At 42.9% G+C, this 13,259-nt stretch overlaps 1 protein-coding gene across 1 annotated transcript; it reads right to left on the bottom strand.

The window, feature by feature from the left end:
- Nucleotides 1-888: 888 nt before the first annotated feature.
- On the bottom strand, nucleotides 889-3,354 carry NUDT15 (nudix hydrolase 15). The gene is made up of 4 exons (XM_080594669.1): nucleotides 2,695-3,354; nucleotides 2,416-2,606; nucleotides 2,017-2,202; nucleotides 889-1,874 (listed from the first exon to the last, which is right to left on the bottom strand). Exons 1-3 carry the CDS (start codon nucleotides 2,844-2,846, stop codon nucleotides 2,057-2,059), a joined length of 489 nt encoding a protein of 162 aa, XP_080450795.1. The 5' UTR covers nucleotides 2,847-3,354; the 3' UTR covers nucleotides 889-1,874; nucleotides 2,017-2,056.
- Between the last annotated feature and the right edge of the window lie 9,905 nt (nucleotides 3,355-13,259).

Raw genomic sequence — 13,259 nt, 5'->3', positions numbered from 1 at the left:
TTCACTTACTTAAATGTACCAAAAATCAAATTAAACCTAAAATTTAGTTTAAAGGAGCAAGTTTGAAGAGCTAGAAGGACCAAGCATCGAATTTTTGGGTGTGTGGGAGGGTGTGTGGTGCGGGAAGTGCAGATGCCAAACGCATTCAGAACAAGGCAAGTCAGGGATTGTTGACAACTGATTGTGGTAATGTGCTGTCATTTAATCAGTCTGCTTAGCAAGGATACATTAATTGACATATGGAGATGTTGTCTGTCCTAATTTCAGTAACTACTTGCATATTTATAACACATGGAGTGAATATAGCCGTTAACTGTAACGAAATATTTATTACAATACAAACAATTTTACAGTGACCTGGGTTTTCCCACCAGGACTTAGATACCTTCTAAAATTTAAAACAGCACTAAATTGTTTGAATTACTCTTTTTTTTCATTATTCTTTGGGACAGATGGGCTGGACATCTGTCGACTTCCTACAGCCTCTTTGTTGACAGCTGAATAGAATAATTTTCAGTGTACATTAAGTTGCTTTTGGGATGAAAATCTCCACTTTTGAATTCAACAGAAAAATGTTCTGTACAAAGATAGGGCTGTGAAGAAAGTTTCATTGATATCTTCCATTTCAAAACTGCTTTTTAACCACATCTACTTTCTTAGCTTCACAGAGAATCTGTCGTAAGGGAAGTTGCCCATAGTTAATGCTTTGAATTCAACATAGGAGGCTTGCAATTATCATCAGCACCCTTACACTTTGTATCACTCTGCCTGTTTCACAGGAGAAAAACTTTCTTAAATGGAGATGGCTCTGCGTAAAGTAAGGAAAAGCTTTAACCATTCAATCTCATTTCCTTTAAGAACTGGTGAGTCAATTCCAATTTCAGACAATTTTAATCTTCCAATATTGTGTTTATTTAAAAGAAATTAAATGCATCTCAGATCATTTTTACAATGAGTATACCTAAAGGAAATGAAAATGTGTTCTAAAAGAACCCTAAAGAGAAAAAGATCAAAGCAATTCTGATTTTTTTTATTTGTAGTCCATCCTTCTCCAAAAATTAATGGCTGAAATCCTAATGACCAGATAGAAAAGAACCAAATTCTGTTAGATGGTAGAAAAATAACATTTAAATTCATTGGTTTTGTGTGTGTATGTATGTATGTTCCTTCATTCTCTACCAATTTAATCATCTGTTCACATCATCCTGAAAATTAAGAATTCTATCAAATCCCAGTAGCCATAAAAAATGACACCCAACCATGCTGTGTAAAAGCGGCAACCCTCTTCAGCAAAGAAGTGCACCTGTCTGACATAGTTACAGCTATAAATGAGGTTAGTTTTCACAATGTTAGTTACATCAGCCTGGTAGAACACTGTAGGCACCTCTCCAGTAAGGTGTTAAGTGCTATGATCAGAAGTGAACATCAACCACAGGTATCTTTAACACTTCTGCAGATGAATTCTCACGTCACTGAGGTTGCCAACAGACCTCTGTGAAGGCAGGAAGGGTCAGAGAATCTTCATTCCCCGCCAGCCAGGGCAACCTTTTCATGTTTATAATACTGTGCTTTTCAACTGTCTGCAGGAAAACAAGGTATTCTCTGGAAAATGTGATTTTTCTTCCGTAGGGACGTTGACAGTACGTTAACTGAAGTTAGGAAACAAGGCAAAGTTTAGAAATTGGTCCAAGATTTATAATTAGAGGAAAGCAGCACGATGTACCACATAGCTTTACACTGAAAGCAAGACAGTGGCTTAAATCAGCTTCACTTAGGCACGATGCTATAACCGTTCCCAAGCTTCTCCGAATGGTTTTGGTGACTTCCGAAGGGCTATCCATCTACGTGAAGATGTACCAGATAAAATCCTATGACTTTTATAGAAAAGAAAACATTAATCATTAATAATGTTTGTTGAATTGCTCTCTCTCGAGGGAGCCCTCAAGGAATGACAACAGGGGTGGAAGCGCTGGAACACCGGGCAGTTTTTGGCTTTGCTAAGGGTAGTATTTTCACCTGGGTGATGTTAGCATGGTAGAAATAAAGCAGCTCCATCCTAGGCCAGCTGGTGGCTCCCCGTGTACCCCTGCAGGTGATCGAGCTCTTCGCTGAAAGGATTGTAACCCTGCTCCCTTAAGCACCACAGGGCCCAGAACAGCTGCTCCGCCGGGGGGAACTCATCCCACCTCACCCATTCCCATCCTGTAGAAAAAATAAAATAAATAAAATAAAAAATAAAAATAAACGAGCAAAATGGGATGGATGCAGGGAGGGATGCATCCCTCCTGGGTTCCCCCCCAGCGCGCCAACTCTCGATGGCCACGCCCCCTCTCGATGACCACGCCCACTCTGATTGGCCCCGCCCACACAACGTGGCCCCGCCCCCTATGTAAGGCCCCGCCCCGCCCCTCTCACCCTCATTCTTGTCCGGCTCGCTGTTGCGCGGCTCCGCCCCCGGCTCCGCCTCCCCCTTCATGAGCACGGTGACGTAGTGGTAGCCGGCGGCCGGGCAGGCGGCGTTGACGGCGGAGGCGAAGCGCACGTTGCGCAGGCGCAGCGCCGCCTCCTCCCGCGCCTCGCGGGCGGCGCACTCGGCCAGGCTCTCGCTGAGGGGAAGGGGGGGGAAACCGTGAGGAGGGCGGCGGCTCCCTCAGAGGGCGGCGGCCCCCTCCCCGGCTCCCCGCGGCCCCCTACCCGAACTCGAGGTGGCCGCCGGGCAGCTGGTACATGCCGCCGCCCAGCCGGCCCTTCCTCTTGCCCAGCAGGACGCAGTTGGGGTGCGCGGGGCTGGTGATCACCACCCCGACGCCGACGCCCGGCCGCGGGGGTTGAGCCGCGTCGCCCATGGGACCCGCGGGGGGGGGGGGGGCTGAGAAGATGGCGCCGCTCTTCCTCTTCTTCCTCCTCCTCTTCCTCCTTCTCGTGAGGCCTGGGTGTGCGCATGCGCTCCCCCACAGGGAGGGGCGCGGCTCCCTGAGGCGGAGCCTCCACACGGCCACCCCTCGGCTTCCCCCTCCACAGGAGTCAAGGACGGGGAGTTGAGGAGCTTAAAACGCTTCCAAGGCAGGCAAATCGGGGCCTTCCTAAAACAAACATGAAAATCCTACATGCATACGCATCCACTTACTACAATCAGTGCCAGATGTTCTCCAAATTAAGTGTTAAGTGTTTAAATGTTCTCGAAATTAAGTGGCTTGGTATGTTAGCCCATGGTTTCAGCTGGGCGAGAGTCAATGAGAAATTACTTAAAACAAAATTACAACCATAGTTAAGCAGAATAACAGTTCCTTACTAATAAAATTGAAATAAAAATCTGTTCATGCAAACACTTTTTACCTTTTGTTTTCCCTTTTTTCTTACAGAATGACTATACAGCATATAAGAAAAAAAATTATTTAACTTATTTATTTAACATATTTCTTACAAACAACTGCAATATTTCCCCCTTCACTAGCCTATTTATCACAAGAAGGATATGAAGTATTTTATCTTTGCAGGACTTCATAGTTTCTTGGTTTTTTTTTGTAAGGTTTTGAAATGCACTTCTATACAGATGTTTTTATTTATTTATGAAGGTGATGTGGCCAAATTGACTGAAAAGTGGTCACTACTTTTAGTGGGATTTGTTTAGTTGCCTGAACTGGATCGGTATGGCATCAAGCGAGCCCCAGTGTTGGCATGCAGGAAATGTCAGGAGTATGTGGCTGGGTTGTCTTAGAAGTAAGGCTGCCCTTTAACAGTAGTTGGCAGTTTTATTTAGCTGTAATGTTTGTTTAGCCCACACTCTGAATGACAGGCATTAGTACATTAATAATAATAATAAAAAAAATGGGCAAAATCCCAAGCTAAGTGGCTTTGTAAACTGAGCTCATTCATTTATATCTTGTCTTCCAGTACAGCTTGAGTGTCTTATTCTCCAGGTTAAATGTCAGTCAGTTATGTCATTTGCGTGTTGACAAGATGATAATCTTAAAAAAAGAAGACTCCTCCTCCATTAAGCTCATTCTGGTAGAGTAACTCCTCCTCCATTAAGCTAATTCTGGTAGAGTATATTAAAACACCAGCACTACATCAACAAGGATGAAAACATTATTTGTGTCAAATGTAAACCATTTTCATGTATCTTACTCCAAACAGCATTTACAAATGAGTTTGAGGGTGGCCCACTATCATTCTGCTCATATCATTTAGCATACAAAAAATACTCATATGATCATTATGCTTATTGGAATGGTAGCAGGATGCCATTTCTTACAAATATTTTATTATGTGTGTAACATATATAAAAAACAAAACAAAACAAAACCAACACAGAATCATAGAATGATTTAGGTTGGAAGGGACCTTAAAGATCATCTATTTCCGATTGCCCCAGCCCAGATGAAGGACCTTGCACTTGGCCTTGTTGAACTTCGAGGTTCACACAGGCCCACCTCTCAAGCCTGCCCAGGTCCCTCTGGATGGCATCCCTTCCCTCCAGCATGTCGACCACACCACTCAGCTTGGTGCCATCAGCAAACATGCCAAGGGAGTACTCGATCCCACTGTCCATGTCACTGACAAAGATGTTAAACAGTCCTAGTCCCAGTCCTGACCCCTGAGGAACACCACTCGTCACTGACCTCCACCTGGACATTGAGCCGTTGACTGGAACTCTTTGAGTGTGACCATCCAGCCAATTCCTTACCCACAGAGTGGTCCATCCATCAAATACGTGTGTCTCCAATTTAGAGACAAGGATGTTGTGCGGGACAGTGTCAAAAGTCCTTATAAACATTTGTAGTATTTGTAATAGTCCTTATAAACAATTGGATTATTTATCAGTCAGCTAAGACTTTCTCCGTCCCTGTACCAGTCTACTGATCACAGGGAGGACATGTCCTTTCCTTTGCAGGGCTTCAAAACAGATTTTTTTGTAGGTTTTGAAAATAGAAAAAAAAACACCTCAGGTGTGTTTTCACAGATCATGAAAGAAATATAGAACAGTATTTACAAGTGTGATGGTGAACAGACATCCACTGAAAAAAAGAGATGAGAACAAACCAAGAATTAGAAAGTTAAAACGCACCTTAGTGATATGTAGAAAAGCTTGCAAGACTAAGATTTATGTGCTCTTGCAATCTTATTAATACTTTACCTGGCAGGACTTCCGTGAACTACACAGCTAAAACTCTGTATTTAAACCAGCATGGGTCCATACTACTATTGAAAGAGGCACCTGGTTTTCAGACCCAAGCACTTGTTCCATGTTTCTCATGCTGGCACTGTTATGGATGTGGCTGTGCAGTGAATCAGATGAGTGAACTGATCTGGCTGCTAAAAAAATCTCATTTTGGTGGATTTGTTTTTCAGCATGCTTTGGGCAGCACAAGGAGGGCATAGAATAGAGTAGATCAGATTAAACATAGCATGAAGCCAAACCTAACTCTGCAAACTGTGAAAAAAACTACTATTTTTTAGCAGGATTGGTTCCCTGATATGATTTACAGCTCAGGTACATGAATGATTGAATTGGCACAGAGAGTATGAGCAGCTGGGAACAAGAATGATGGAACTAACCATGTTAGTGACAGGCAAGATTTATGTTGGACTGAAATGACTATGCAGCCGTTCTTTAAGAATGCACATACAGAAACCAAGTCAGAAAAGCACACGCTGTACAAAACAGAAAACATCCATCTTCCTGAGACTCTCATGCGTGCGGTTCCCTAGCTGTGGAATTTACTATATGTTCACATTCGCTTAGCAGAAGTCTGACCTGGAAGGCACAGGGATTATGTTTATAAGTTGTACATTGCAAAGCTGGCGCTGAGCAGCTGGGTGGAATGTAACAGCAGTGCATTACATCGAAGTCCTCCCAGCAGGCTGAAACATAAGCTTGAAAGATGTGTGAAGTCTCCCTCACTTGCATTCAAGAAGATGGTTGTTATCCTGAAATTATATATATTATATATAATTAAAATTTAACGCGGTTAACTGTTTCATCACTAGTACTGTATCAGAAATATCTCTATGTTTATTCCATAATCTTGACATCTCATCACGTTTCTACTAAATTGTCGTCTTTTTGCCTTAGATAAATCATCCATTACTGTCATGCTGCACCTTGATAGAAATTAGCACCAAAACTTAGGAAATATATGGTACATTCTTTTTAAGTTGAAACATAACTAAGCTCTTATCACATGTAAATCATAAAATCCTGTACTTTATGTGGGTGAACAATTGCCAGACGGATCTGGCCCAATGGGTTGTAGTAAATGGGGTTATGTCAGGCCAGCAGCCAGTCACTGGGGAGGCTCCTCAGGGCTCCATTCTGGGGCCAGTTGTCTTCAAAGTTTTTATAAATGGTCTGGATGCAGGACTGGAATGCATACTAAGCAAGTTTGCAGGTGATACTAAATTAGGAGGAGCTGCTGACTCCCTTGAGGGTAGAGAGGCCTTGCAGAGATCCTGGCAAATCAGCAGGCTGGGCAATCACCAGCCACGTGAGGTTTAACAAGAGCAAGTGTTGGATTTTGCACCTGGGACAGGACAGCCCTGGCTATACGTACAGACCGGGGGACGAGAGGCTGGAGAGCAGCCCCACAGAAAGGGATCTGGGGGTTGTGCTCACAGCAAGCTGAACGCGAGCCAGCAGCGTGCCCTGGCAGCCAGGAGGGCCAACCGTACCCTGGGGTGCATCAGGCCCAGCACTGCCAGCGGGCGAGGGAAGGGATTGTCCCGCTCTGCTCTGCGCTGTGCGGCCTCGCCTCCAGCACTGTGTGCAGCTCTGGGTGCCACGGTGTAAGGAGGGCATAAAGCTATCAGTGCCCAAAGGAGCGGCTGAGGCCCCTTGGTTTGTTCGGCCCAGAGCAGAGCAGGCTGAGGGGAGGCCTCATGGCGGCCTGCAGCTCCCTCACGAGGGGAGCGGAGGGGCAGGCGCTGAGCTCTGCTCTCTGGGGACAGCGACAGGACCCGAGGGCACGGCATGGAGCTGGGACAGGGGAGGGTCAGGCTGGGTGTTAGGGAAAGGTTCTGCACCCAGAGGGTGGTCGGGCACTGGGACGGGCTCCCCAGGGACGCAGTCAGAGCCCCAAGCCTGCTGGAGTTCAAGAAGCGTTTGAACAATCCTGTCAGACACATGGTCTGATTTTTGGGTGGTCCTGTGTGGAGCCAGGAGTGGGACTTGGTGATCCTTGTGGATCCCTTCCAACTCAGATTATTCTATGGTTCTGTGATATTACTGTGCAGAGAGTTGGCTCTCACCTAGTACAGCAGTGAGAGCAGTCCTTTGATTTGGGAGCTAGCATGAGTCTCCTGGAGACTTACTTTGACCTGCTATTGTAGAGTGATAGGATGAGAGGCAGTGAGAGTGGTAGAGCACCACAGCAGGTTGTTCAGAGAGGCTGCACAATCTCTGACCTTGGAGATACTGAAAACTCAACTGGACACAGCCCTGAGTGATCTGCTTCAAGTTGGCCTTGCTTTAAGCAAAAAGTGCCATGAGGGGAGTGGAAGGGGTTGGAGCAGATGGCCTTTCCAACCTAGATTATTGTATGATTCTATTTTGGCAACAGATAAGATTTCTTCTGAAAAAACTTATGTACTCAGTATTTGCAAAAATACAGAAAATCAGGAAAGGGTCTGCACTTTTTGATTTAAATAATGATTCCACCTGTCAGAATTGGGAGGTAGTTTTGCCTCACAGATAAAAAATCAGGACTATGCCCTTGCCATGTTCAGTATAAGCAGGCGCATTTAAGTCACCTTCAGAAGTGAGTATTCAGTCAAAAACTGCTCACACAGTCCGTACAGCTGAGACGTGATCTAATAAGCTATCATCAGCTGCCTCCAAGAGGTGGTGATGACGAGAGAGTATCTGATATCCATGTTTATTAGAATTTCATGATTGGCATTTTTCCTTTTTTTTTTCTCCTCAAGCTTGCTATCTTAAAAACATGAAATTGCACTAAAGATACACATTATAGTAAAAAGGTTGCAAAGTTTTATACATGAAAGTGCCTATGCCAATGTTACCTACACGCTTAATTTCTTGTATTTTTGTATATGGGAGTCCAAAAGTAAAATAGTAGCTGCTTTAGGCAAAACAAGCAGAGAAACCAAATGCAACTTGTTGTTGTTGTTGCATTTCCCATTTAGATTCAATCGGTAAATTGACATGATTCAACAGACATAAATGTTGCTGCCATGGTTATAAGTTGAGTCTTGCATGAAGCATGAAGCTGGCAATCCTTTCCTGGGTTATTGTGCAATAAGTGCTTTGGAGATTTTAGATAAAACAGGATTCTCCACCAGAGTCTAGTTCTACGTCAGTAAAACAAGCCTTGCTCTTTGCTCTCACAGAAGAGAACCCAGATCCTTCCAAGATATATCAGAACACTTTATTATTCCTATCATTACTTGTGTAAAACATGACAGAGTAGCTGACAGGTGTCATTTCCTATTTAATAGTTTGTCATGCAAGTTTTTAAACCAAGATGCACTTCCACTTGTAAAAAATTGTCTTTTGACTCTGAAATCCACTCTTTTTTCCCCCTGTCACATACGTGACAGACAGCAATACTAGTGATAACTTTAGATTTCTGACAATACATCTGGTCTGCTTCAATTTACTTTCTTATAATTTGAGATTTTAATTTAATTTCCTTGATATTAGTTCTCTGCAATAGCAAATATGCTCTCATACTGATAATTAAAATTAATTGCTTGTCAAATAAATTTTATTTTCCTTTCAGAATACCACAGATCTGATACTTTGTACATCTCTGTCTAGAACTTCCTAAAGTTCAAAAAATACATTTCAATTGTAATCATGGAAAGTGAAAGAAGATTGGTGAGAAAGCAGGTTTTGCTTAAATGCTGTCACAAAACATACAAACAGACACACACACACAAACAAACAGAAACCAGCAACAACAGAAAAAAAAATACCAAATTGCTAAAAAGGAATACCTTTAATTTTTAATTTTTAATTCCAGGCAGGTACTTTTCGATAATGTCTTCCACTGATTCTTACCTGCAAATAGAGAGTTTACTTAGCATGAACTAAGTAACTTGATGAATGTTGACCCTGAGCTATGTATCTCTGATCTGGAGAGCTCCAAAACTTAGGATTCATGCCTGAAGGTGTAGTCAGTGCATTATTATGGTAAAGATTCATGTTTCAGTGCTGCAATGTTTATCTACTGCAGTAGATTCCATTGCAGAAGGAGAAATGAACTTGATCTGCCTGCCTGAGCTTATGGAAGTGTAAGGAAATGAAAGAAGGGCTGACTTGGCGGCGTTGCTGGTTAGGTACCACATGGCCTGATTTCCTCTCCAGGCTTTGTCTCTGAGCTTGGTCTCTTCCTTTTTACACAGCTGTAGAATAGATAATGCCAGAGAACTTCCTGGTTAGGAAATCTTTGGAAAATAAGCGGGCAAGGGTTCACATTATCTGTAGTGTGCCACTGGCTGTCAGAGTAGTTAGTGATTTGATGGAGTGACCAGCAAGGAAGCTATGAAGAATACTGAGTAAGGAAAAGAAATAAAGACTGCTCTCCTGCAGCTGAATTACTGTAATTTCCACAAACAATCCTGCTTCTTAAGAGTTTCCAAATGAAGAAGGGAATTTTTGCAAAAGTTAGCCTACTTCATCTTTGCTTATGCCTTGACGTTACCTTTATTACAAATTTATTATCTGGATAATTCTCCCCAATCCTGGTCTCACGTTAAATTCCAAACAATGGCTTTTCATTACATTTTCATATCAGGATTTAGGAGAGCTTTAAGGTTTTCTACTTTACGTAGTTCCTTATCATACAGACAAGGAACAGAAAATCCTTGCTTTTAATATCATACTTCAGAAAGGGCCTGCATGAGCAAAAGGAGTTTATTCCTATAACCTTCACTGACAGCCATAGCCTAACTCCTGTAGTTTTCTTAAAAAACAGAATATTCTTTTTCTATATTAATGCTGGAATTATCATTTATATCTGGTTGCATTAAGAGTAATCTTTCTCATTAAGATATGCTGTCAGCCCTAAAGTGGTCACCGTCTTCATAATGATTTATACAGAATAATGGTGTGCACGTGTAAGAAAAAAGTGTTTTACTGTTTTAATTGCTTATTAGTTATTTCTTTGCTCTGGTGTAGACAGACAAGATTGAGTCATCAAAACGGGTGTAGGTGGTGAGACAAGTCTGTTTTATTTGTAGCTCTGCTATTAACTTTTTAAGTGACCTTGGGCAACTTGGAAGCTGGCAAAGTTGGATTATGCTCCAGCTCCTATAAATCTCCTGTGTGTATTCAGTGCCAGGACAGAGTGAGACAGAAGAATATAAAAGTGTCCATTAGTTCAAAACAAAAATCTTTCAAGGGCAGTACCTGGTGGTCCAAAGTGGATCTCTGAAAGAACAGATAAGAAAACGTGACAGGGCTTTTGACTGCTCTTCTACAGCTATTTGTGGCTCAGTGACTTCTCAGTGCAAAGGTGGCTTCTGCGTATTTAGTAACGCTTTTCTTATTTCTCTTCTCTGAGCTTATAAAGACCCCTTTTGAGTGATTTGAGTTCACCCATGTGAACTCCCATCATTTGCAGTATCCACGGCAAGGTGCTGCATAGCTTAACTACACACTGTGTGAAGAATCACTTTTGCGAGCAAAATCCTTTTGCTGCATTAACCCTCTGCTGCTTAATGTTCATGCCCTCCTCTTTAGAAAATTGCACCCATCCAGAGCTGAGACTGCGTAAAAATGCCTGCTGCGAGCACAGGTGAAAATGACAGAACCCTTTGCAGGAGAGACACTGGAGCACCTTCAGGGAAGGACATTGGATTGCCTTTCTGTATGACAGCCATTGGAAGGACAGGTGGAATAACCTGCTCATACTGTGGATGGGTGCCGTGAATAGTTTCATGTTGTTAGATGCTCTTGATGTTCCCTTTAGGAGTTTGTCCAGAGTCATCCCTGACAGTAGTCCTGCAGGCCAGCAACACATAGGGAGTTAACTGGCTGCAAGACATGCTATGTAAAGCAGGGTAGACACCTCTGGAGAATTTTTCTTACTTTGCTTCAGGTCAGGTTTTTCCCTGTGACCTTGGCTAGTGAAGCAGCTGAAGATGTTTACTGACCTGCTGCTTGGCCTGGCTGTAGCCAAGATCATTATCTTTTCTTGTTTCTCTAAGAAAGAAAAGAAATGGTGAATATGTCATTTCCAAGAATTGACTTTTTATGTTATGTTATGTTATGTTATGTTATGTTATGTTATGTTATGTTATTTATTTATTTTGAGTTGCACAGCTCCAGATCACAGTGTACTGACAGCCTGAGCCAGAGGATGGCATCAGTGATCAGAAAGCAGAGACAGAAATTCATGATTTTTTACAATGAATCCCAGTTAGGCCAGTTCTCACAGCTGCCAATGAAATCAGGCAATGCAACATCCAAATTATTAAAGCTCTCCATACAGCTGTTTTTCAGGCTGTACACAATGACAGTAGCTGCCATAATCTTTCTAGAAGTCCTTTAATATTGCAAGAAAATGTAACATTTCTTCTTTTGATGCATAAGATAAAAACCTTAAAACAGCATAGCTGGAAGATGTCATTGATAGTGAGAAGAAAATACAGTAGGAATTGTACTGTGATGGTCTCACAGTTCTTCTCAAAGGCAAGAATGAATTATAAGCCCAGAGAGATTTGTCCATCTTTCTTGCAGTAGCAAGCAATTGAGTCAGGGTGTAAGTATGGTTTCACAGCATCACAGAACAGTTAAGGTTGAAAGTGACCTCTGGAGGTCACCTGCTCCAACCCCTGCTCAGGCAGCACTGCCTACAGCAGGTTGCCAGGACCACGTCCAGGTGGCTTTTGAAGATCTCCAAGGAGGGAGAGTCCTCAACCTGTCTCAGCAACCTATTCTAGTGCTCCATTACCCATATTGTAATGAAATGTTTCATGGTGTTCAGAGAGAACCTCCTGTCTTCCAGTTTGTGCCCATTGCCTCTAATCCTGGTGCTGGGCACCCCTGAAAAGAGACTGGCTGCAGCCTCTTTGCCCCCTCCCTGTGGGGATTCACAGACCTTGGTGAGATTTCCCTGAGCCTCCTCTTCTCCAGGCTGGGCAGTCCCAGCTCTCTCAGCCTCTCTTCACAGGAGATGTGCTCCAGGCCCTTCGTTATCTTGGTGGCCCTACAAAGAACCCTCTCCAGTAAGTCCAGGTCTCTCTTGTACTGTGGAACCCAGAACTAGGTACTACTTTAGGTGCAGCCTCACCAGTGCTGAGTAGAAAGGAAGGATCACCTTACTCAGCCTGCTCTGTTGACCAGTACTGGTCTCTGAACCGTAGTTTTGGGCTTCTAAGTTTAAGGTTTTAAGTTTTGCCAAACCTCATTACATTCTCTTTGTAAACTTTGTTGCATACTCTTCTTCCCCTTTCAGTGGGGAGGGTCATTTCAGAAAGTCTCCCAGAGTTGTAAGATTTCCTGGTGTTTAATATAGGGAAATATATGACACAGAAGAAATGGCCTGTGACAGATACAAGAATTAAAATTGTGTTTTTGCAGTAGAAAGTTCCACTAACCTTGCATATTCAAAAGTGATTGTGCAGGCATAACAGTGGGGGGTATGTTAAGTAGATAAGGGGATAGTGGAAGGTCCCACTGTCCCAAAATAAGGAGGATGGCTAAGAAAAACAAGACAAGCAGTTGCAGAATCAGCAAAAACAAAACAAAAACAACAACAAAAAAAGGGCCCCTCCAGTCACAATAGAAAAAAAAAGGGGGGGGGATTAAAGGTTGGTCAAATAAAATTGTACATATATGGTGTAGTAACAAGCATCAAGTAGGTTGTGAACCTGTAGTCCTTAGTCAATGAGGAAACAGGGGAGGAATCAAACGTCGGGTAATAGGGGATATGAGGTTATGATACACTTCTGCTGCATGCTCCTGCTTGCAGGACACCCGCCATTGCAATCATGAATAAAAATGTTACTTTACTGAGATCCTTGCCTGAGCCTGTGTTACTGGCTGCAGATTGTTTCTCACACAGAGCCACAGGCAAGCCTGTTTTTTTAGAGAAGAGCCACTGTGTGTACAGAAAGGAGTTATTTTGGTGGTGAGAGGACACAAAGTTTAAGTACTTTTTCCCTTGGAAAAGGCAAGTCATTTGCCAAGGAAATGTCTCAGATTTTATTAGCTGTTTTGGAAAATTTTGGATGGCCTATCAAAATTCTGTAGCTCCTTACAGGTTCAATGGTGTGCTCATACCTTGAATGTCTGA

The sequence above is a fragment of the Anser brachyrhynchus genome (genome assembly GCF_964034855.1).
Source record: "Anser brachyrhynchus genome assembly, chromosome: 1".
NCBI lineage: Eukaryota > Metazoa > Chordata > Aves > Anseriformes > Anatidae > Anser > Anser brachyrhynchus.
This window is presented reverse-complemented; position numbering and strand designations above follow the sequence as displayed.

Bases quoted from the DNA above. Each gene is read 5' to 3' on its own strand.
- NUDT15 (XM_080594669.1), bottom strand. From the start codon at position 2,846: ATGGGCGACGCGGCTCAACCCCCGCGGCCGGGCGTCGGCGTCGGGGTG. The intron at 2,607-2,694 runs GTAGGGGGCCGC...CCTTCCCCTCAG, and splicing joins GGCGGCCACCTCGAGTTCGG to CGAGAGCCTGGCCGAGTGCG. The intron at 2,203-2,415 runs GTGAGAGGGGCG...TTTTTTCTACAG, and splicing joins CGAGCCGGACAAGAATGAGG to GATGGGAATGGGTGAGGTGG.